At 41.6% G+C, this 26,369-nt stretch overlaps 1 protein-coding gene across 1 annotated transcript in view; it reads right to left on the bottom strand.

The window, feature by feature from the left end:
• LOC131220778 (transportin MOS14) overlaps nt 1-26,369 on the bottom strand; it is a 62,079-nt gene that overhangs the window by 19,687 nt on the left and 16,023 nt on the right. The window contains exons 9-15 of the mRNA XM_058215614.1: nt 13,979-14,106; nt 10,969-11,044; nt 10,662-10,782; nt 10,481-10,580; nt 9,919-10,000; nt 9,002-9,084; nt 6,352-6,471 (exon numbers count right to left, since the gene is read on the bottom strand). Of these exons, the coding sequence (XP_058071597.1) occupies nt 6,352-6,471; nt 9,002-9,084; nt 9,919-10,000; nt 10,481-10,580; nt 10,662-10,782; nt 10,969-11,044; nt 13,979-14,106 (710 nt within the window). The remainder of the gene's footprint in view (nt 1-6,351; nt 6,472-9,001; nt 9,085-9,918; nt 10,001-10,480; nt 10,581-10,661; nt 10,783-10,968; nt 11,045-13,978; nt 14,107-26,369) is intronic.

The raw sequence follows: 26,369 nt of genomic DNA, 5'->3' as shown, positions 1-26,369 counted from the left end.
ATCAAGAAATTGGACCAGACCAGACCAACCCTCGTCCCATTTTTGGCCAAAAAAATAAAAAATTCTCACTTCACAAAGTACTGAGAGGAGTGGGAACCAGGCCCCAACTACACATTGTTTTTCCATAGAAAATTGGGCCCTGAAATCAGATTTCTGCACCATCAAGAGATCAACTTGCTATCGGGTCCACATGGAATTTGGATTTGCACTCGCAAAAGATGTTAATCATGTTATTCTGGTGAGATTCCACCCCCTCTGACTTTGGTGGATTTGCGCTTGCAAAATGTGCTAGCCAATCAGATTATCCACCAATTTAAGGGTGTTGTTTATCGCATTGACTCCCAAGCGTGAAGGGGCAGAAAGTTTGAAAGGCTTCCCCGAACAAGATCCTAGCCAAAATCCTTGAAATTAGACACCAAAAAGTTTTGAGCAGAGTCATTTTGAAAACCAAGGTGCCTTCATTTCAGCGATAGATACTCGAAAGAGCTCTCATTGCCCATAAGGGCATAGAATCTAGATATAGAGTGAGAGCGCCAGGGGTTATCTGAAAATTAGATGTGGAAAAAAAACTACGATATGTGAATTGGGAATTCCAGAGATATTATCCCCTTTTCTCTTTGTTATTGTTGCAGAAGCCCTTGGCAAAATGCTAGAGAGAGCGGGCGAGATGGGTCTGATTGAAGGTTTTGAGGTGAGGCAAGCAGGTTTATGGATCTCTCACCTTCAATTCGCGGAAGATGCCATCTTATTCCGTGATGTGGATAAAGCCCAAACCTTGGGAAAGTGATGCAGTGTTTCAAAGAGTTGTCTGGTTTGAGAATTAATGTCCAGAAAAGTGAGATGTTGGGGGTTCGTATCAGCGAGAGGGAGGTGGTGATTTGGGCATTGTCCTCAATTGTCAAGTTGGAAGCCTTCCTTCACCGTACCTTTGGGCTCCCATTGTGCATTGGCAAGCCAGCAAGGCACCTACAGGATGTGGTGCTCAAAAGAATGAATGCAAACTATCAAGCTGGAAGAGTCATCACCTTTCCTTAGAAGGTAGAATTACGTTGATCAAATCTGCACTCTCTAGCATGCTGACTTTCTTCATGTTGCTATTTCAGTGGTCAGCCAATGTGATTTAGAGGGTAAAAAAATTCCAAAGGGACTCCTCTCGCAAGGATTGGAAATCAAGTATAAGCTTCACTTAGGTAAGTGGGAAGACCTTTGCAAGCCAAAGGCAGAAGGTTGCTTGGGAATTAGAGATATTAAATTAATAAATTGGGCTCTCCTGGGCAAATGGTTGTGGAGGCTTGGGAGGAGTGGCCACCTATGGCATAAGTGTTGGTGGGCAAATATGGAGTAGGGGAAGGATGTTGGTTGCCAAGTTTATAATCAGGTATAGAACATTAGGTATTCGGAAAACACTGCTAGAAGTAATGAGCTTATTTGAAAGGAAAATTGCATTCAGACCGGGAAGAAGGTTCAAGAATCAGGTTCTGGAGGGACATCTAGTGTAGAGACAGGCCTCAATCTCTTGCGTTTTATTGACTTTTCAAGTTAGCTGAGGAGGGTGGTTCAATATCCAGGTTTGTCTCAAAAGAGGTAGGCAATATTGTCTAGTGCCCCTGATTTGGAAGAGACCTTCATGACGAGGTGACCAGCTTTTTAAGTCTCATCCCCATTAAAATCACCACAATACCTCCCTCAAGTCTATGAATAAGAACCCTTGCCTCTAAGCAAAGGGCCCCCAAACCTTATGTATCCTCCTTTCTCCCTTCCCTCTCCCTTTGCTTGTAGAGAAAACCTAGGAAACCCATTTCCTTTTAGATTCTACTTTGTGAAGGAAGAGGAGGAGCAACTAATCATCAAACCTGAAGGTTAAGGTGCACCCCTCTAATCTTCTTTTAGTGCAATCGGCAAAGGAGTGTGCCTTTTTTTAAGGTTAACGGAGAATTTTATTAAAGGCCCGCAGCTGAAGCAAAGCAGGAAAAAAAAATACAAGGGGAGCCCAAAAGAATACACCAAAAGGCACCCAACCTAGCACTTAGCACAAAATACAGCCCATTCCGAAACAGACAACAGAATGGAATCCACAATCGTCTCAAGAGACTTAGAGGTATCCCGGAAGGATCTCCGATTCCTTTCGCCACATAAGATCCACCACACTACCGGCAACATCATGAGCCATCTTTCCCTCCCAACCTTCTTGTTATATAGCCTCCATGACATGCCCATAGAAGCTCCCTAACATAAGACGGTGTAACCCACTGCAACTCTAAGAAGGAGAGAACGCAATCTCAAACCTTGCTTGTGAAAGGGCAAAAGATGAAGAGATGATTGATGGATTTGGCGTCACAGCAACACAACCCACACATATATGGTATGACAATGGCTCTTTTTTGGAGGTTGTAGTTAACACTATCTACCTACCCACCAACCACATAAAAGCTACCACCTTAAACGGCACCCCATAAGACCAAAAATGGAAAGCATAAACTTCTTGTGGCGGAATATCAGGAGGTCGAAGAAGGTTATAAAATGATGAGGACATCATGCACATGCACACCCGCACACAACCACCCCTACGCATGTACGTATGCAGAAGGAGGACCCCACCATCGATCTGGCTCGATGATAACATCCAAGGAGGGCCTCCTAGCTAGAAGACAAGTTTTGGTTCAAAAAAAGTGGGTCCGATAGTCAAGAAAAGCCCATCATGGGATCTCATGATCGTGGCCCACTCGTCAAATTGATTTCATATTTTAGGTTTTGCTTATTGTTATTATTTAGAACATCATGAACACTTTAGATTTCTTTATTTGATTTTTATTTTAGTTTACTTCATCGCCAAGTAATAGGTTGCGCACATAGTGCGAGTTTTTTTGGTATAAGGTTTTTCCTATAAATAGGCTCCCCTTGTAGTTCTTTTCATCCATTCAAGTTTAATAAAAATTTCTGATTTATTTTTCTGCTCTCTTCGTGAGTTGTGAAAGAATTCAAAAGTGGGTGCGAAGCCCTCCCTTTTCGAAAGGCTAACTACGTGGTGTGAAGCCACATCTATCTCCACCCGTCCCTACCCTATCCCATCCATATATCTCATCTTCTATCATCATTATTGCTTTGAATTTCCCAGCTTTTGCAGCTATTCATCCCCTTACAGCAAGTTTCCAGAATCTGGACCTTTAAGAGGGCTGAAACTTCAACGGAGCACTACACCTCAACCTTACGTCGGATCGTCGTCAAACTTGGAGGGATTGGAGGTCTCCCCTGGCCGACTAAGGCCTAGGTGTCACTTTGGGGAGACGGGCTTCCATCACACGTGCGGCTAGCCCACCCAAGCACGTGCGTCAGCCCCGGGCCACCATCTGCACGCAAGAGCTTTCTTCGGGTTAGGTCATCCTCTAGTTTTCATCTTTTCATTCTTATTTCCTAAACCCTAGCCTTAGTTTGCATTTGCCCTAATTTATTTGCCCCTTTTTTCACCCTAGAGTTCCTTGAATTGAAATTGGGGAATCCCTCTAATTGAAATGTGTGGTTGATTTCTATTTCCCTTTGACATCATTTGGTTTATAATTTTTTATTGGTCCAATCCTAGCCTGTGTCAGTCTGGACCCGCATAGATTCCCCTTTTAATTGAATGATTTGGACTGTCATGTGGGATGTGGAATTTGTGTAACTGTTTCTGAATTAGTATTATCTAAGCCTGAATTCTTGCATCTCATACTTAAATTTCATGTCTTGCATCATAAAAGGATCTGACCGAGAAGACCCTCGAAGGATGCAGTTTCCAAACCCAAGAGTTAGCCTCTTTTGAGGGGACTACAAACTGTAATCGAGCCAAAAGACCAAGAAACTCCTCCAACTCCACATCCGCCAAACTCTTCCTACATCTGGGGGTCCAGCAAACTTGAGACCCCTCCCAAGACTAACCATCCGCCACCCCTAACCCCAAGATCGGCGACACCCACTAGATTAGGGAAATCAAAACAGAGACGATAGTCCCCGCACCAAGGATCTACCTAAAATTTGATGTTAGACCCGTCACCCAAACCGTAGGAAATTCCTTTAAAGAACTCGTCTCTAATAGACAGCACCACCTTCCAAACGTGAGAAGCTCTATAGATTGAGGACCTCTTGGTTTCCCATCCTCCTTCCTGAAGACCACACTTTGAAGCTATGATCCCCCGCCAAAAGCCATCTGCTTAGTCCCAAACCGCCACAACCATTTACCCAGGAGAGCAATATTCATTGTGTGGAGGTCCCGTAACCCAGCGCCGCCCTAAGAAATTGGTTTACACACCTCTTCCCAACAAAGGAGGTGGAATTTGGATCTGCCTGCATTCCCTTGCCCTCCTCAACTTATCCAATCTAGCGCAAACTGACTGAGGGCATTTGAAAAGCAACATGAAATAGAGCGACATGTTAGAGAGGGTTGTTTTTATCGAAGTTAAGCGTCCTCCAAGAGACGGGACTCTACTTTTCCACTTCGACAGCTTGCCATCAATCCTTTCTATCACCTTGTCCCATAAGTGCTTAGTTGGCTTCCCTATGCAAAACAGGAGGCCTGGGTAAGTAGAAGGAAAGGAGCCAACCTTACACCCAAAAGATTCCGCTAGGGCAGCTTGTGACTTCTTGGAGACATGGATGCCCAACATTTCACTCTTGGCAGCATTAATCTTCAAGCCAGAGACCGCCTCAAAACATATGATCACTTTTTGCAGGTCTACAATCATCATCAGATCCGCTTCACAGAAGACGGTCGTATCATCGGCAAACTGAAGATGCGAAACCTGATCCGCCGAGGTGTCCACCTGGAAACCAGAGATCAAGTCCTCCTCTTAGCTCTTGGCCAGCATGCGGCTAAAGGCTTCTGCAACAACAAGAAACAAGTACAAGGACAGCAGGCTGACGAATGCCCCTCGATGGCTTAAAAGAGCCTTTGGGGAGCCATTCACAAGCACCGAAAAAGAGGGAGATCGAATGCAAATCTGGATCCACCTAGGACCAACTCTGCTTAACATATAGTCGAGAAAGTCCCAATCTACATGGTCATAAGCCTTCTCCACATCGAACTCGCAAACCACACCCAGCAATCGAGCCTTATATCGCGAATCAGCACATTCGTGAGCAATAAGAGCAGTGTCCATGATCTGCCTCCCTCCTGCAAAAGCTCCTTGAATGGGAGAAATGATGGTGGGAAGGGAAGAACCTTCCTAAATCTCATAGCTAACACCTTCACCACAATTTTGTATGGGCTACCCAAAAGAGTGTGCCTTAACCTTCAGGTTTCGAGAACCAGCTACTAAATCATTGCTACTAGGAAGATTAGAGAATCCTTTCCCTCCCTAGAAAGCAAGGACCGCCTCAAGGCAATTTCTACATATTGCATTTTCTACATTCCCACTTCTTACACCTCACTTGTCTTTGCTATTTGTCTATTTTGTTTGAGTTGCAGATTTGTTGTTGCAGCTCTAATCTGAAGAATTTGATTCCTGTTCAAGCGGAGACCGTGTGAAGACGCAGGGGAAAGAGGTGCTTAACACCTTCCTTTTTTTGTCACAAAGGCCCCTTACCCAGAATCTTTGGAGCCAAGAGCGATTGTTTTGGGCTCATTCAAACATAAAGATAACCAATCTAAGCACTTGGATACCCAGGTCTAGGGAATTCTAACCTCCCATAGATTCCTAGATTTTGGCTGGTGACTCCTTTGCTCATGCGGAAACTTTGCCAATGATGTGGAAACTTTGCCAATGGATTTGCCAGTCTATTTCACACATTCAAAAAAAAAAGAAAAAAGAAAAAAGAAGAAGAAGAAAGAAAGAAAGAAAGAAAGAAAGAATATAAGCTTTACCATTATTTTCTACTGATATTCAAGAATAAGCCTCCATGTACTATCTTTCCCAAGCACACACCTGTACTCCAGACCCACACAGCAACCGGCACATGCATGCAATATCCAATGCATGCATCAGGTGGGCCCCCCAATGGACAAGCTGGCCAAAAGATTAGATGGTCCACTCATTAGGTGGGCCACATGTATACGTTGAATATGAACCATTGGAAAAGTTTCTAAACTATATACTGTTTTTGTACATTGTAGCCCACAATTAAGTAAATCACCCTGATTTCTAGGCCAGATCACGTAAACTGTCAGGCTCAACTGATCATGGCTTGGATGTCCAATGCAGCCTAGCTTAGCAGATGCATCAACATCTAGAGGTGTGTTTTGATCTCATAAAAATATAACATGCACTTGACTAAAATTTTGAATAAAGAGTAATGGAAGTACAGGAGAAACCACTGCAAAAACTTAAATTGTGCAAAATCCCATGCACAAATAGGATCACACCAAAGTAGGATCCAGCATACCTGGGGCATTATTTCAGCTTCAGTGAAAGAAACAGATTTGGATATCGCCCATATACAATATAGAGCAGCTTCTGCTGGACGCCATTCACAGGACTCATCACTTCTACAGCTACCTACAGCCTGCAAGTTCAATGTAAAATGACGATGCTCAAACCAGACCCAAAAGATCAACACAAATTATCCTAACCATCATGTATCGCAATGTCATCCAAGTAAAATTCATGAACAACCAAGCCATTTTTTTCTAGCAATTACACTGTTTTAAGAAAAATATCGAAAAGGAAAAGGAAGAGCAAGCAGAAGCAGTTGTTATTTGATCAAAATGGGAGATGATACTATGAATCATCTGGTTGTAATATGAAAATCTATGACCACCAGAGGCTGTCATTTCTTCCTAATTCACGTCATTTCAGAGTCATCACACATTATAAAATAAAACAGAACAGAATTAAGAAGAAAAATGCTAGTAACAGAATCAGCACTGAGAGCATTGCAGGTAGATAAACATCTGAAAATAGAGATCTGAACTCTGTTCAATAAGACAGCAGAACTGGCAATCTAGATATGACCAAAGCAATATAATAGGAGAATTATTATTTTTTTGAAAGATGACGATTTCATTAAAAGAAAAAACAGAAAACAGAAACAAGGAAGATCCGCTGAGATAGCAGATCGAAACTAAAATCCTAGAAAAAGATAATCACTGTCTTTAAAAGAAGCAACATGGGCGGCCCATTCAATTAAGGCTCTTTTAGCCTTAGACAGCACAAAGTCAGCAGAATTAGCCATGTCCCGAAAACAACGATTGTTTCGCTCTTCCCACACGAACCACCAGACCGCGAGGAGTGCCATCCTCCAAAGCTTAGTTTTGGACTTGCCTATTTGCACACCATGCCACGATACAAGCAGGGTGTCGGTCTTCTCCGGCAGACACCAACTTACGTGGAAAGAGCGAAGAAAACCTGCCCAAACAGGTTTGAATGAAAGGACAGTTGACAAGAAGGTGATTGACGGTTTCTGCTTCCCACATGCAACAAAGGCAAATATTCAGAATGATCATTCCTCTGCGCCTGAGGTTGTCAATAGTGAGAATCTTCTTTCTTCCTACAAGCCAGCCGAAAGCCACTATCCTAGGAGGAGCAGCATATTTCCACAAAAAAAGGAGCCTGACTGGGCTGAGAAGTGGGGCTGATGGCCGTCAGGAAGCTGTATAGAGATCTGACAGAGAAGGATCCTTTCTTGTCAGGGTTCCATCTCAAACTGTCAGCAGCAGAAGAAGAAGGCAGGATGACTGAAAGGCATTCCTATAATTTAGCGTATTCGGCAATTTCCCAGTCGTGGAGATTTCTTCTACAACCGATACTCCAAACAGGCTTTCCGCTTATAATCTTGTAGCAGTCAGAAACAGAGGCTGATTTTTGTGAGGCGAGAGAGATTGGAAAGCAAACTCTAAGGGAATTGTCCCCAATAGGAGAATTGGCTATCAAATTTTAGGATATTAATATTCCAATAATTATTACCTTTTGCAATAGCATTTTGCCTCTGAAAGGAATCATGAACATTGGGCTATCTGAGGGCCCTGATTAAATGAAGGACTCCTCGTGTGAGGGGGAAGAAATTACCATTGGACCAACTGTCAGATGGCACATGTGTCAGAGTTTGGAGCCATTGATCAGGTAGGATACACTGTGAACATGCCATGGACTAAAAGTAATGTTGGTCGGCTGATCAGGCATGGCAAACTTGTGTGAGGAAGCTCAGCAGTTGGGAAAAAAAAAAAAAAAGCCCAACAGCCCATATTCTATGTACATGTGTGGCTCACTTGATGAGTGTACTAGTAGTAGTAGTACTATGATTTTTGCATGGATCTCTGATATGTGTGCCATCTGACGTGGGAACCAAGCCCCGAATGGGAGCTGTCATGCAAGAACACACATTCTATCCAAACCCTTATCTAAAATCAAATGATAAAGGGAGGAAACAAACGTAAGAGAAATGGAAAACAAACATCGTGGACCTACGGATATTATTAAGAATAGATGGAAACAGAAACAGTAAATCTTTAAGGTCTTTTGGTATATATCTCACTAATAAACCTTTACAAAGTTTTCACAAGATCACTCTCTAGAACAAACCCCTTTCATTGCAGTCCTCTTATGTATACAAAGAAGTTCCCCTAAAATATATTCCTTGCACATTTTCTCTGACCAAATAAAATTGAAAATAGGCACACACACAAAAACAAAAAGACCGAATAGACAGAGTTTCATTGACTAGACAATCTTTTGTATTTTATCCAATTTTGAAAATCCCAACATCAGGAATGCCCAAAACAATTTACTTGACATTGTTCTGAGTTCAGGTACCAAGCTCTGAGTGTTTTTTCTTTCTTTTTTTATTTATAAATGGTACTGCAATTTTCTTTAAGCTCTGGGTATCAGCATATAAATTGCAATTACTAACTCGAATACCTAAGGTTATATATAGCATGAATCTGAGAATCACAATTTTAGCTGCTAAATGAAACACAGAAACTAGCAATGCTTATGCAAATGTCATAAACATAGGTTACACGAAAATTGAGGAAAAACAGTACAGATTTCAAGTCTAAAAAAGATTACTTTCAGCATCTGAGAAACAGATCTCTCACCTGTACAAGCTTCATAAATAGAATCCTCAGTATTGGATCGCCACCTAAAACTGATGCTGCATCCATTAAGACATCCTCAACAGCTGGCAAAACGATAGGTTTCATTAATGCTAATCAGGTGTCAGACCTAATCATTACCAAGAAAATAATATGTAAAGAGGCAGAAGTGACATCTGTATCCAAAATAGGAACCATATTACATCATATAAAATGATAGAGTAAACAATAAAGAAAAGAACATTAATTAATATTCTAGAGAGAAAGACAGAGAAACAAAACATTTAGCAGGATGCACAATGAAAAAACTAATCCAAGCCAGCGAACTTTGGTGTTGTCTTTCCATCAACAAGGGTACCGTTACTTTTTCCCATGCTGGACCAACTAGCAACAGTGATGCTATTGAGGTAGAAGCCAACTGAATGGTAACGTATGGTTCTAGGCTGATTTCAATCATTAACCAGCCCTTTTCTGCTACTTTGTACTATTTTTCAGCATTTAGTTTCAGTTCTCCTTTGAATGGATGCACCTGTCTCAGTCAACACAATTTTCAGTTGAACTTTCACTGATATATCTTCAGGTTGCAATATTCGCTTTTCTCAGCATGTAATCTGCAAGTATCATGATTTATCCAGGAATAACAATTTTTTGGAGAAACCCCATTTCTGTTTCTGACATATACTGCAACCTCATTCTTCTCATCATATCCATATTTTGTGGTAAAGGAAAAAAGAACCAAAGCCAAATTCTAATTGTGATTGTCCTCGAACAATCAGCTTTGGTTTTATGGCAAATTTAGCTATAATAGGCAAGAGAGCAGAGAAAGAATTGTGTCCAGTGCCCCTATTGATTTAATATTACAGAAATAGCAAGGCTTTGAGCTGCTGAAATAGTTCTACCATTAAGTCAACACACATTACCATATCTGGTCTGCTTAAAATCCTTGAGGTCCTCTTTTGAAAGGTCCTGATAATCAGTTGGATATTGGACTCGGAAGCTCACCTGTGCAGGAAAATCTTCAACACTCAGAGGCAGCCATAGAGAATCTTGGGAAGAAAATCCAAGCAACGAAATATGTTATTTAGTAGCGGGAGTCCTCAGCGCCCTACTTGTTCAGCACGAGACATGTCTGAGAATAAACTATAGACAAAAACAGCTGCAGTGTTTGGCATCGCGGGGAATTATCAGGTTCTCATGCATCAGGACATAAATGGTGTCCCGGTGCCCCCATTCTGTACAAGTGGAGCAACAGTTCAGCGATCCAGATCACCGATCTGATTGCCCCAAATATCATCTGTTCAAAGACCACTGATTGAAGGGCTTACAATTTTCTGATCTGAGAGAAGGCACCAGATCAAAGGTCTGGATAACCAAACAATGGGCACTACGCGCATCAGGACTCTATGCACGTCATGATGCAACAGGAACAGACTTTTTCTCTGACATCGCAACAATATAAATGATATAGACAAAAGGACTCACCAAAGATACAAGTAATTCAAATGCCGGACGGAAAATTTGTAGCCTCCGGCTCCTCTCTGCTTCGATAGCTGCTTCAGTCCCATATGATGAATAGAATTCCCTGTAATTTAGAATCTCTAACATTAGTATAATCCCTTTGGGTAAAACCCAACAAACTCGCTGCTCTTGCAGCAGGATTCACCTTCCAGTTAAGTTAGCCTGAAGGCTGTGCCAGAAGTTAAATGTCATTGAAGCAATGTCATATTCTGGGTGTGAAGCAACTTCAAGTAATGCTTGCACTATTAGCATCGACTCGTCAGAACCTGAAACAATTTAACAATGCTAAACTGATCAAAACAGAAATAAATAAGACAGGGCTCTTAAGTTACAGGCAAACAAAGATAATGGTGGTGTCAAGCCTGCATGAAGTTCTTTTGAATTACTTGGGTGGCTAAAAAGAAGCAAAAAGGTTCTGAAAAAAACTTCTGGATATCCATATAGAAATATACCAGTCGCAATCAATTCCACATACGAATCCCCCATATCAGCAAATAATCGAGCCATGGCCTTCACATCTTCCTCATCCTGAGAATAGAAGATCAATTTTGTTCACTCACTTAAAATCATGGATTGAAAAATATACAAGGTAAAATTGAAGATGAGCTGGTGGAGACAATGTAGTGTGTGTGAGTGATCCAGGGTTCAGCTTGTCACCTTATATATATATATATATATATATATATATATATATATAGACACACACACACACACACACCAAGGTATCCCATATCGGTATCGATTGGCGTAACGGTGCCTTCCAAAACCGATACGGATACGGGGGGGCATAACGGCCCGTTACGACGCAAATTTTTTTTTTTGCCAAAAAAATATGAAAAAATATGGATTAAATCCAGAATATTTTAAGCATTCCAAATATGCATTCATTTATAAATTGGAACATGTTTATGGTGGTGTAACGGTCCACTCTTTGGTGAGAAGTTGTATCGGACTATCTAATTAATTTTTGAACCAGGTAACCCGAATTTGACTACAAAATTCATATATTTAATTTTCTAAATATCTAAATACTTAACAATTTAATATCTTTCTCCCAATAGTTCTTTAAAAAAATGAAATTAAATTCATGTAGATGGCGTTGCAAATTTCGGGCTAACTTGGAGGACCAATCTATGCCTCAAATTAGCCTCAAATTCATATGCATTGGTGGACATTTATTGGATAGTGAATCATGAAAAAAAAAAATCAGAAGGCCCTATTTTAAAAAATAAAAGTCCACAAAAAAACAATTAAAACTATTCAAATAATTTGATTTTGGCATTGTGAGTTAGCAATTGCAGTTCATAATTTAATTGGTAAATTTTAAGTTAATATATGTCTCGTGTACAATTTTTTAAGGGCTCGAATTAGGCGGGACTCGGATTGTGAAGTGTAGCACACGTGTCAAAGTTTTTTGGGCCCCACCCGTGATGAATGTGTTATATCTAAACCGTCAATTCATTTGACGAGATCGTCTTAAGGCTTGACATGAAAAATAATACCGATCTAATTATCAAGTGGACCACACTGCAAAAAGCAGTAGGGGATTGAACGTCTACCATTGAAACCTTTTTTGGGATCACAGAACTTTTGGATCAATATGAAATTTGTTTTTCCTCTTCATTCAGGTCTTTTTGACCTTATGAACAGATTGGATGGAAAATAAATGTTATGGTGGGCCTACGAATTGTTTAACGGTGAAAATCATCATCTCCGCTACTATTTTTGGTGTGGTCCAGACGATCTTTGGATACGTTTCATTTTTTGGGTAATGCTCTAAAATGATATTTAAAAATAGATGAACGGTGTAGATATAATAAATACATCATTGTGGAGCCCATATAATTTTGATCTCCTTTGAACCGTTCGTACAACTCGGAGCTCAAGGAGTGTCAGCGCTCGTCTTAGCGTGACACGTTCCTACAGCAGCTAAGCTGGTGTGTGGTACACCTGCAAAAAAAAAAAAAAGGAGAATGGGAAACCGAAAAGAAAAAAGAGGGAAAGAAGAGAGAAAAGAAAAAAGAGGGAAAGAGGGAAAGAACAGAGAGAGAGAGAGAGAGAGAGGAGAAGAAGAAGAAGAAAACGAAGGCTGTAGCCGCAGCTGTCCGAGAAGAGGAAGAAGAAGAAGAAGAAGAAGAAAGAGAAGAAGAAGAAGAAAAGAAAGGAAAAAAGTAAGTTTTTTCTTCTTTTTTTTTCTTTTTTTTTTCAAGGCCCGTAACAGCCGTTACGGGTCCGTTACGGACCGTAACGGCCATTACGGTTACAATATCGGCCCATCGCCCATTACGCCCCTGTATCGCGTAACGGGCCCTACTGTTACCGTTACAGCCAATACGTAACCAATTTGGGATACCCTGATACACACACACACACACACACACACACACACACACACACACACACATATGGCTCCAATATTTCTTTAAAACATAAGGAGAATAGCTTAATACAAGGTAAATGAAAGCCGTTAGGATGTAGCAAAAGTTGCTCCAGATAGGCAACCCGGGAGAGGCTATCCAGAACATCCTACCCTGCATGCCTTTTCGTAATCATAATCATGTACAATCTATCCAGGAAAGGCTGTTCTGGATAATAAACTATCCTGTATGTTGTTTATTAGACACCCTAAATAGAGAAGGATCATCTGGCATATGAGGTACATGTGTATATTGACACATTGGCACATGTGGGCCGCTTGTGGATTGATGGTGGCACATGTGGCGAATCACATGGCCACTTGAATATGGATGTTGGCACATGGAGCACATGTAGGTTAGGGTGGTTGAATATGGATGATGGCACATCTGGCACATGTGCACATTGACACATCGATGGATGCTTGAGGGTTAAATGTGGTACATGCGGTACATGAGGGGCAGTTGAAGGTTGATGGTGGCACAGGAGGCTGTTGAAGGTTGATGGTAGCAAATGCGGAACACTGATACATGTGGTGCATGGGTACGAAACAACACACACCAAAGTGTGACATAATGAATTGATAAGATATGTTATCCCACATTTTTCAAGAACAGGCTACACTCGTTTATCTTGGCAATCATGCAAATAAGGGTGTTAACAAACCAAGGATAGAGCTATTTGTGCCATATAAAAAGAGCTTTTGCTGAATCCAAACAGACCCTAAATAAAGACCAAGGCATTATTATTTATAGACCTAAAAAGAAACACATAACCCAACCACTTAAATCATATTCCTATTGTAACTTAACTGCAACAAGATTCCAAGAATACAATGGCAACCCAATAGGAGCCAATAGGAGTAGCATGATCCAGTAAACAGTAGCACATCTTCAAATAATAATATAGAAAATACCATAATTGGAAAAAGGGACAAAAAAATATGTTGCACGGAGCAAAATGCTTTTTCCAGATGCAGTATAAAAATAACAAGTGTGGACTGTGGAGAAAAGAAACTACACAAAAAAGATCTATCTGGCTAAATACCTTCAAAGAATCTTTAAGCTGCTCTCTCAGACCCATCACCCGAGGCACAAGTACTTGAACTAAAGGCATCTGCATAGAAAGACCGCCGGACCGCTCTGATACTGTGTAGTGTATCAATTCAGAGACAACTACAAAAAAAGAAGTGAAACATTATATTTATAAATAAATAAATAAATAAATCAGAAAAGAAAAGAAAAGAAGAAGAAGAAGAAGAAGAGTATCGCAGATTTTCTAAATCATAACAAAATTACAAAATACTACCTCATTAATTTAGAATTTACATCCAAGAAGAAAAAATTAACCACCTTTTGTTAAGATACCTCATTAATAAGGTATTTTAATTCTGGTAACTTGAGTTTTCGGAATGACAAAAATGCCCTCCTATGTGCAATGACAAAAGAATTTGTAGGAACACTGAACATTCTTTAGATGTCATTTTATCACCTAGTTAGAACATCATTCCAGTGTGTCCTTTGACTTGTAGACCATCTAAAGTGGGTCCCACTACTTGAATGGATTAATTGGAGCCAAACATCACTACTTTGAAGGATTTTTGTGTTCGCCTGTTTATCATCCAGCACACCCTCCAGATTATCAAACCCTATCATCTGTGCAAGCTCCCAAAAGTGAAAAACTTCCACACTCTGGCAGAGTTTGATGGATGATATACATGCATTTAGAAATTGCAAACATAACATATAAGTAATTCAAATAAATGTCCAAATAATAGGCCCCATGTTTTGATGCATCATGAACCAAAAACTGTGCTTGTTTGATTATTTGACTATAAATTGGTGGATGTTTACTGGACAGTTAAAAATAATTTAAAAAATCCAATGGTCCTCTTTCAACAAACAAATGCCCACAAGCCGGATGTTAGGACTGTTCAAACAATCTGACTGGTAAGCCCCACCAAAATGCCACAGAGGTCTCCCACTTGTTAGATGAGCTGGTAGAGAAAGTGCAGAGTGTGTGAGTGATGAAGGGTTCTTGGTAGTGTTACCTTTTGAAAAAAAAAAAAATGCTACAGAGGTTAGGATTGGTAATCCCCACCAGGATGCTATAGCTCCAAAGTACTACAATTACATAATCCTAACCATTCCGTCGACTTCCCACACTTGGATGGTTTGGGATGAAATGGAGCAATTTCTATGGAATAACTGTGTGACTCAAATGCAATCAAATTTCAATCTAAATTAACATCACAACCATTTCATATCTATATAATAAATGTTGAGCATAGGGCCCACCAGTAGAGCTGTACACGAGTCGAACTGAGTCTAGCTTCGCACAGCTCAACTTGGCTCAGCAACTAGCTGACCCCAGCTCGAACTCGGCTCGGCTCGGCTCGGTCCTCGAGCCTGACTGGCCAGTTCAGCTCGGTTCGGTCAGCAGCTCGGGCCAGTTCGAGCCAAGTTCGAGCCTGTGAAGCATTTTCTCAAACACATGGAGTGCACCTTCAATTTCTCACGGTATGCAAAACAGCAGCAGCAGTTTACAGTTATTTCATCAAACACTCAGTTGGGAAAAATAAGGTGGCTTTGGAAATTGATTTACTCCTAGCTTTTCCTCAAAATCTGTGGATATTAATTTCGCCTGGAAAAAAAAAAAAAAAAAGGTGTTAAATCAATTTCCAAGCCAGAGAAGAATCATGAAATGACCGTTCCAGGTGATCGTATGTGGAATCGATCACAAATCTGGATTCTAAAACAAAATAGAAGGTAGATCAGAATCCATGGTTTTCCATTTCCTGAGACTGCCAGATTACTTCTCCATATCCACTTGGAACTACATAGATATTTGAAGTATGGCTAGCTTGATTCAAGAGCTTCAGAACCAGCTTCTCTGTGACTGTGTAAAAGGAAATTTTATATATATATATATATATATATATATATATATATATAAGCAAAGAATCAGCATCCTTCCACAATAGAGCCGAAACGGCCTCACCCCAGAATTACATAAGATCTAGTCGATTGTACTGCTCCCAATAACTCAACTGAATGGAAGAAGGTTATGGAAACACTGAAGTGAGGAATTGTCATGTCCATTTTCTTCTTTTGATTGGTAGTAGGAAATTTAGTAAGTGAAGAAATACAATAGGTGAAGCAAAAAAGGAAATAGGAAGTATAGTGGAGTCATAAGTGGAAATCGCTAGGGCTAGCAACCAAAAAAAGGGCATCAGCCCAATGGATATTTTGTCCCAGTGGCAATAGACACCCTTGACAAAAATAGCAGGAACATAGAAAAATCATTATCATCATCATCATCTAAGACTATCCAAATTAGTTGGGGTCGGCTACATGAATCGTGTTCCATCATTCCAATCTATCAAGGGCCATGCCTTCAGTTTGACCATAGGTCATCTAATCTTTTCTTACTACCTCTATCACATCCTTTAAGGCCTTCTGTTTGTCCTTTTAGAGCCTTCAATTTGTACCAACTCACTCCTAACAGGCACAATTCTCTGTCTCCGTTGCACATGACCAAACCATCCAAGTCTACTTTTCCTCATCTTATTACCTATTGGTACTATTCCTAAGTTCCCTTGAATGAGTTCATTTCTAATTCTATCCTTCTTTCAGCGTAGAGCAATGCCAGTGGTATGAAAAAAGTGAATCCAACAGTGCTGGATCAAGAGTAGAAACAAAGAACAAGGTAATGGTGTTGGGGTTGTGCCCTGGAAAACCAATATTTAGGTTGCTCCTTGGACCTTGTCATTTGTTGACTTAGTTATGCATGATCGTTATTCATTCGCATGGCATAGTTATTGTGTGTGGACATGTTTATTGTCAACTTACGTTTGTCAAGTTTTTCCTCTGAGTCTTTAGGCATCCTTAAGATTGGACACATCAGTTGTTACCCAAGGGAGAGATGTGGTTCATGGATCTCAACGTCTTGCCCATGAGGCCCATGACCATAAAGGTACCAGGACTTGTCTGTGAATGACGACAGATGGTCATCTTGTGAAAGGGGACTGACTTGGTGTCAGGATGGACAACCTCCACCATGGTGTCGGCAGGCCTTCGCCCTACCCCACTTAAGTGTGTTTGTTTGCCATGGATGATCCCCTCGATCGGGCGCTTTGATCACTTATATTGGCAAGATCACTTGCAAGTTTCTAGATTAGAAGGCCCATCATATCCAAACTGTAACGACGCTTGTGATTTGCACTAGCTTCGTCAGATCCTTAGACCTGAGGATGTGTGAGCCGAGATGGATTGATTGCTGGCACTTTAGCTCACTTTACAAGCTATTGCATGGCCACTAAAAATGGGTGATGTTGGGTGTCTTCATCAATTTAATCGAGGACCACATGATCCAACATGGGATTCACATGGTTTGCCATATACACTAATTAGTGGGTTGATCTTATGGTTTGAATCATCCATCGGGTGTTTAAAAGGCTGGCAAGCACTTCTATAGTTTCAGATTGGTTAATCAAAGTATTTCAATCATACCATTAAAATATGAGTTTTAACCTTTGATTGGTTTTAAATCAACCATGATGGAGATTCAATGGTTAAAATCTAATGGTCCATGCCTTAAAGTGGCATAGGATTCACCTGAGGTTGGATGCCACAGAAATTGGAAGAACATGGATGGTCGACGGCACATGGATTAGGAAAGTAAACAAGCATACACAAAAGTCTATGGGATGGCGAAGTACCATAATATGGTGCTCCCTTGAAAACCTAACCTCTTAAAAATAAGATCCTATTGCAAGAGGGATGGGAGAGCACAGAGAAGCCCTGGACATCCACCCATGTTGGACACCCAAGCTAGAGAGTAGAGAGAAGAGAGACGGAGAGAAAGAAGAGTGGGCGTCCCCACCACATGTCCTCCACACGTGTGGGATTCACCCGAGGTTGGATGCCACAAAATTTGGAAGAATATGGACAATTTGGGTGCATGGATGAGGAAAGTGAAAAGGTTTACACAAAAGACTATAGGGTGTCGGAGTACCATGATATGGTGCTCCCTTGAAAACCTAACCTCCTACAAATAAGATCCTATTGCAAGAGGGATGGGAGAGCAAAGAGAAGCCCTGGGACGTCCACCCCCCCTTGGACGCCCAAGCTAGAGAGAGAGTTACATAGTAGAGAAAAGAGAGGAGTAAAAGAAGAGCGGGCATCCCCAACTCATTTTGATGCAGGATGGATGACCTAGCCTAGAATGATGCAATGAGATGATAAACGGATTAACTAGAATAATTTAAAGCACAAAATTAAGCTAACCTAACACAAGTTTTTTTTTATTCAGCAATGTAACATGTTCGAATTCAAGCCATACGACGGTCCCGCAATGTAGATCCAATAAAATACGAAATAATCAGGATCTATGGAAGGTAGGTGACAAAGGACAACTAACCACTTGCTCTAAAAGCTTGAACTGATAAAGCGTGGTGAATCAATCCCTTTATCCCATAGCCTAGGTCAGGCCCTCGGTCGAACCCCCCTCATGGGCCCTACTTCACATGGGTCTCACCTCACACAGGCCGCCCACCCTGATGGGTCTCGCCTCACACGAGCCACCCGCCTCACACAAAAGCCACCCACCCTAAGTGTGCCCTCATTTCACAAAGGTCACCCCACTCGAGCCCGGTGTGAAAATGCTCTTGCATTAATCACCCCCCATTGAGGAGTCTCGAACACAAGACATCCCACTCCGATACCACTTTTGACGCAGGACAGCCCTAATTATGATGCATGCTCATGGACATAATTAAACAGCGGAAATAAAAGGAATAAATGATCTAAAATTCTAACAGTAATCATCATAACTGAGAAAATCATAAAGGAAACATGCAATGGAGCGGGCCATCAACACAACCATGGATTATGGAATTCAATTACTACTTAGGTTGGATCTGGCGAGGGATGAGACCTCCCGATCTTGCATGGTCACACCCAATCGATCAACGAAGATCACTAGTCCGAAGAACCAAGAAGTTTCTCGGATTAGGGATTTGAGAATTTGGAGCTTTAGGGTTTAGATCGGTTCTCAAGATTTTGATCGAAGTAGGATTAGCCAAAACTGAAAAATAGAAGGAAGAAAATTATTACCTTGAAGAAGTTGGAGGGGCACAAGAAGAAATTAGAAGAAGAAGATCAAGGGAAGAAAAGAAGCACCATTAGAGAGAAGAGAGGAAGGAGGCAACCAAAGGGTTTGTTTTTCATTAATCAATAGTTAAAATTCGAAATAAGCAAATAAAGACATAAAATTACTAAAATACCCCTAGAATAAGCAAATAAAGACATAAAATTACTAAAAGACCCCTAACTAAGTCAAAAACGCGTAAATAACATAAGTACAGGAAAGTTTGGGCGCTCGGTCTTCTTTCTCCAATCTTCCTTCACATGTGTCTTCCCTGAGTGGGGTCTTCTATATGTCCAATCACATGTGAAAGGTCTTCAGCTCCTAAATAGTCGCCTATCCACAAGGACGGCACTTGTGGTTAGCACTTTCTTCGTTGGTACACCTTGAATGCGCTTGTGTCCTCATCAATTCCCCTCAAGTGAGAAAAACTCGACTCCGACGAGTTGAAACTTTTGTAGCACTCGAGCAGATCTGGATCAATACCCTGCAATGCGTCGCCCGACAGCCATGCAGATTCAGACAATGGTTTGTTCTTCCACTTGACAAGATACCTTTGGAAACCCCCATCTCTCGTGGATACTATCTCGTCATCCAAGATTTCCTCAATTGCTTCTTTATGGGTAATGGGTGGAGGAGGGGGTGGAAGGGGTTGGGTAGCAAACTCAGAAAAAGGCCATGAAAGGGACGATGTATCAACAATGGGAGTATGGGCACGGATTAGATCTTCCACATTAAAAGTTGGATTAATGTTCATTTCAGGTGGAAGGTCAACCCGATACGCGTTGGACCCAACCTTTTGTAATATCTTGAATGGTCTAGCACTACGCGCTTGTAATTTCTTTGCAGATCCTTGAGAGAATCACTCTGGCCTTATTCGCACCATTACAGTCTCCTTCTTGAAATTCTTGCACTCTACGATGAGAATCAGCTGAAACTTTATAATCAGCATTGCTCTTATTTAACCGCTGTCTAATATGTGTATGCAAATCATGAATATGGCATGCGAATGCATCGGCTGACTCAGAAGACCTTTGGGTAACAGACATAGGTAAGAGATCTATGGGCATTCTAAGTTTATAACCACTTACAATTTCAAAAGGACTCAACCCTGTATATCTATTAACTGACACATTATAAGCAAGTTCAGCAGTTGGTAAAATTAGGTCCCAAGTCTTAACATGTTCACCCACTAGACAACGTAGAAGATTTCCAAGGCTACGGTTTACCACTTCAGTTTGACCATCTGTTTGTGGGTGGTAAGCAGTAGATAATTGCAAACGAGTTCCCATAATGTGCCACAGTGTCTTCCAAAAATAGCTAGTAAATCGAACATCACGATCAGACACTATGGTTTTAGGAAACCCATGGAGATACACCACACCATCAAAAAAGAGACGAGCAACATGAGACGCATCTGACGTCTTCGAACATGGGAGGAAATGCGCCATTTTAGAAAAACGGTCCACAACGACAAAAATGGAATCGTGCTTTTTTATAGTCTTGGGAAGCCCGAGCACGAAGTTCATACTAATGTCCTGCCACGGAGCATGTGGCACTGACAATGGCGTGTACAGCCCGGTATTTTGCTTTCTTTGCTTTGCCAGCTGACATGTTCGACACTGCCCTAAAACTTTGACTACGTCTCGCTTGAGGCTTGGCCAATAGAAACGATCTTCCACGAGGGCAATGGTCTTATCACGACCAAAATGGCCAACTATCCCTCCTGAATGAAGCTCCCAGATGAGGAATTCACAAAGGGACATACGGGGAATACAAAGTCTGTCTCCCTTAAAAAGAAAGCCATCTTTAAGAACATATTCACCCATAATATGTTGGTCACTAGAGAGCGACGCGTAAGTACCCCCAAAATCATGACATATAGGGTATTCATCTTTCAGTTGCTCAAATCCGACTACCTCTACACTCAAGGAGTTGAGCAACGCCACTCTCCTACTAAGGGCATCCGCTGGTTTTTTTTCAACCCCAGCCTTGTGTTTCAAAACAAACGAATATTCCTGAAGAAACACTACCCACTTGGCATGCCTTGGGTTGAGTTTCTTCTGAGAATGCAAATATCTCAAAGCCACATGGTCAGAAAACAAAACAAATTCTTGCAGTAGGAGGTAGTGTCGCCAATGTCTCAGGGATTGCACTACCGCATAAAATTCTTTGTCGTAAGTGGAGTATTTTTGTTTTGCCTCATTCAGTTTCTCACTGAAATAGGCCATTGGGTGTCCTTCTTGACTCAACACTCCACCTATACCGACACCAGACGCATCGCACGCTACTACAAAGACTTTAGAAAAGTCAGGTAGACGTATGACAGGAGCTTCCACCATCTTGCCCTTAATTTCTTTAAAAGCCTTGACGGTGGCTTTAGACCACACGAACTCTCCATTTTTCATGCACTTGATAATGGGAGCCATGATCGTGCTAAAACCCCTAATGAACCGACAATAAAAAGTTGCTAGGCCGTGAAAACTTCGCACCTCATGAATGTTCCTTGGTTCTGGCCACTCAACTATGCCCTGACTTTTTCAGGGTCTGCGCGCATCCCTTCAGATAACACTATAAATCATAAGAACACAACTTTGCTAGACATAAATGCACATTTCTTAAGATTAGCGTACAACTTTTCCTTCCTAAGGACACTACAGACCTTCTTTAAATGTTCAAGGTGTGATTCCTTAGTGGTACTATAAATAAGAATATCGTTAAAGTACACCACTAGGATTTTTCCATGAACAGCCTCAAAGCTTCTGTCATCACCCGCATGAAAGTACTGGGTGCGTTAGTCAAGCCAAAGGGCATGACCAACCACTCATACAGCCCATCTTTCATCTTAAACGTTGTCTTCCACTCATCTCCTGGGCGTATACGGATTTGGTGATATCCACTCTTGAGGTCTATCTTAGAGAATATAGTGGACATGGCCATCATGTCAAGCATATCATCAAGTCTAGGTATAGGGAACCTATACTTGACAGTAATTTTGTTTATAGCACGGCTATCCACACACATGCGCGCCACGTGCCGTGTCTCTTTGGCGTCAACAATGCAGGCACGGCACACGGGCTCATACTCTCTTAGATGAAACCCTTTTGCAGAAGCTCATCAACTTGCTTCTTCAACTCTGCATGCGCTGTAGGGTTCATCCTGTAGTGAGGAAGGTTCGGTAGAGTAGACCCTGGGACAAGATCAATAGCATGCTGTATGTCCCTCATACGTGGCAACTCATTCAGTAAGTCTTCAGGAAATACATCACTGTATTCCTTCAAGACTGAGGTCACCTCACGGGGCAACTCTGATGGAACCTCAGGTGTAATTTCTCTAGCCACAAGGGCATACACCATAGAATCTTCCTTACCCTCTTTTTCAAACTCTCTTGCGCTGATTATATGTAAAGACTTAGGTTTGGATTTCCTCATTTCTCTAGGCTCACTTGCCTTCTCATCCTTCTTCTTCCCTAGTGTATTCTCAGATGGCATGGGATTAAGTTTGATCTTTTTACCATTATACATAAAAGTACATGCATTCGAACGGCCAAAGATCATGACATCATTATCGAATAGCCACGGTCTACCTAGGATAACATGCCCCACATTCATAGGCAAAACATCACACCACAGGGACTCTTTGTATGACCCAAACTCGATGCGGACTAGACATTATTGGGTGACAGGTAGGGATGTCTTGTCAACCCAAGAAACTTTATACGGGTCTGGATGAGATGTGGATTTCAATTTTAAGCGATTTAAGGTGCTAGTGGAAATCACATTCTGACAACTTCCACTGTCCACTATCACCTTACAATTCTTTTCACCACACTTAGCAATAATGTAGAAGATAGTGCTTCGACGCCAGTCAGCACCACTTCTAGACTGAGCTAACACACGCCTGACTACTGCAAGCGTTGCTTCTCCATCCACTTCTTCTTCATCAGTAAGTCCTCCTTCAGGGTGATACTCTTCAACTTCATAATCACCCTGGTCATCTCCACCCTCGTGGGACTCGCCTATAACTAAGGCTCTCCCACGGCTCTTCGTAGGACACTGATTAGACATGTTGCCAAGGTTGCCACACTCATAGCACCTCACTTGGCTGATGTTACTAGGACCGGCACCAAGAACCCCTTTGCCCTTGTCCTCCCTAGGCCGAGGCGGAATGGTCGCCTGTGCCCTAGGTTGACTACCAATATTAGGTCTAGTTCCTTGAGAACTAAATCTAGCACTGGAGTCTCGGGACTCAAAACGACGAACAACAGGAGCTTTCAGATATTGCTCTAACTCCTGCACGACTTGATATGCTTCATCTAAGTCCGTTAAGGGCCGAGTAATAAGCTCGCGCTGAAGATCCGCACAAAGGCCCGTCTTGAAACGCGAGAGCGTTACTAGAGGGTCTTCTCGAATATCACATCGCATCACATACTCTTCAAATTTAGCAATGTAGTCAGCGGCAGGCATTGACCCTTGGCGTAAGGATTGCCATTGGTCAAGGAGCTTCTGACGGTATGAGAGAGGAAGGTACTTCTCCTTCAACTTCTCTTTCATCTCATACTAATGTGTGATAGGGGCTCTACCAACTCTCTCTATCCTACGCTCAGTGTTAGTCCAGAAGAGCTTGGCTTGACCCACAAGCTTCATCTTAGCAAACCGCATTTGACAGTTTTCCGACATGCCATACCACTCAAAGTAGTGGTCCATGTCAACAACCCAGTCAAGGAACGCCTTGGGATCCAAGCGCCCATCAAAACCCGGGGCCTCAACTCTCACACTCTTCATCGCACGTTCATCTGGATCATAGCGGTCTTGATGACCACATGTGGCTCGTGCCTCTCGCACCACATAACGACCGTTACTACGATCTCTATCCTCACTACCACCACGTGTGGCAGCGCGTTCTTCAATGATTCCTTTCACTTGGGAGTGAGCATCTTCCCCTATAGCGGGGTTTTCCTTTTGGGACGCCTCTAGTTGCTCCACCTTAATTATGGTAATGGTAATTTGGTTCTCAAGGCGGGCAAACCCACGCCTTTAACCCGCTTCTAGGGTGGTTATCTTTTGTATCAATTGAGCAAGTTGCTCAGATAACTGCTCGTTATTCATGGTAGGTTGAAGTCCGAAACCTCTACCTCTTCTTGTGGGCATATAATGAAGACTTGAACCAAACTCTACCTAACTAGACTACTAGGTGTTATGACTCTTAAAATGAATGCGACGAATGCAAAACTACTATGAACTGACACAATTAAGTTGAAACAGGAAACAACTCAAATCTGGAAATTTTCCAGATTAGGAACTTTCTAAAATTGGAAAGTTTCTAAAATTGAAAACTTTCTAAACCTGGAACTTTCCTAAGTTAAACCTAAAAATCAAAACCCTAATTTGATAACTCGATCTAGACAAAAACCATGCAAGCCTAGGCTTTAATACCAAATTTGACGCAGGACAGCCCTAATTATGATGCATGCTCATGGACATAATTAAACAGCGGAAATAAAAGGAATAAATGATCTAAAATTCTAACAGTAATCATCATAACTGAGAAAATCATAAAGGAAACATGCAATGGAGCGGGCCATCAACACAACCATGGATTATGGAATTCAATTACTACTTAGGTTGGATCCGGCGAGGGATGAGACCTCCCGATCTTGCATGGTCACACCCAATCGATCAACGAAGATCACTAGTCCGAAGAACCAAGAAGTTTCTCGGATTAGGGATTTGAGAATTTGGAGCTTTAGGGTTTAGATCGGTTCTCAAGATTTTGATCGAAGTAGGATTAACCAAAACTGGAAAATAGAAGGAAGAAAATTATTACCTTGAAGAAGTTGGAGGGGCACAAGAAGAAATTAGAAGAAGAAGATCAAGGGAAGAAAAGAAGCACCATTAGAGAGAAGAGAGAAAGGAGGCAACCAAAGGGTTTGCTTTTCATTAATCAATAGTTAAATTCGAAATAAGCAAATAAAGACATAAAATTACTAAAATACCCCTAGAATAAGCAAATAAAGACATAAAATTACTAAAAGACCCCTAACTAAGTCAAAAACGCGTAAATAACATAAGTACGGGAAAGTTTGGGCGCTCGGTCTTCTTTCTCCAATCTTCCTTCACATGTGTCTTCCCTGAGTGAGGTCTTCTATATGTCCAATCACATGTAAAAGGTCTTCAGCTCCTCAATAGTCGCCTATCCACAAGGACGGCACTTGTGGTTGGCGCTTTCTTCGTTGGTACACCTTGAATGCACTTGTGTCCGCATCAACTTTTAATGCAGAACAACTAACCACTTGCTTTAAAAGCTCGGATTGATTAAGCGTGGAGAATCAATTCCTTCATACCATAGCCCAGGCCAGGCCCTCGACCGAACCCCCCTCGTGGGCCCCACTTCACATGGGTCTCGCCTCACACAAGCCACCCACCTCACATGGGCCGCATACCCCAAGTGTGCCCCTGCTTCACACAGGCCACCCCACTCCAACCTAGTGTGAAAATGCTCTTGCATTGGTAGGAATTCCATCTAAGGATAGGGATTGTTCTTAATTCAAAAGGGTTCACTTGGTTTATGTGGGTTTGGGTAGGTTAGGGTTAGGACTTTAGGGTTTGGGAATTGGATTTTGGAAATTAGGATCTGAAAATAGGGTTATAGGGAATTAGCGTCTTGAGGGTTAGAGTTTTGGGGAAATAGGTTGGTGAGAATTAGGATTTTGAGAATAAGGGTTTGAGACTTGGGGTTTTAGGAAACTAGGGTTAGGGTTTGGGGATTAGGATTTGAATTAGGGAAAACAAAGGATGAAAGGAAGGGAGAGGCTAAAAGTATGGATAGCCTACGAGTTCGTCCGTACATTTGTAGGGACGGGTACAGTTATGGGGTGGGGTTGGGTGAGAGTTTGGGACGGGTTAGGTTACAGGTGTATGGATTGGAAGAAGGAACAACAAGGATGGAGATGGAGATGGAGATGGAGATGGAGATGGTTTGTTGTTGGAGAAAGAAGAAAAGAGATCAAGAAAGAAAGAGAAGGGAGAATGGAGAAAGGAGAAGAAATACCTTTTGATGGAAGAGAAGGAAAGAGAATGATAACTTGCATTCACTCTATAACATCACACCAATTCAATCAAATCACAGGAGATTTGCTTCATCTCAAAGTAAAGAGAAAGAAAAACTTTTTTTCATATATACGATTAATGGGCTAGGGTGTGGACGTCCAAGCCTTATATAATCTCATAAAAGACTTTTTACAAAAAGACGCTCTCAGAAAGGAAAAAAAAAAAGATTCACATAAAAACGT

This window comes from Magnolia sinica, chromosome 12 (assembly GCF_029962835.1).
Source record: "Magnolia sinica isolate HGM2019 chromosome 12, MsV1, whole genome shotgun sequence".
Lineage (NCBI taxonomy): Eukaryota > Viridiplantae > Streptophyta > Magnoliopsida > Magnoliales > Magnoliaceae > Magnolia > Magnolia sinica.
The sequence above is the reverse complement of the archived record's forward strand: the minus strand, read 5'-3'. Positions and strand labels throughout refer to the sequence as shown.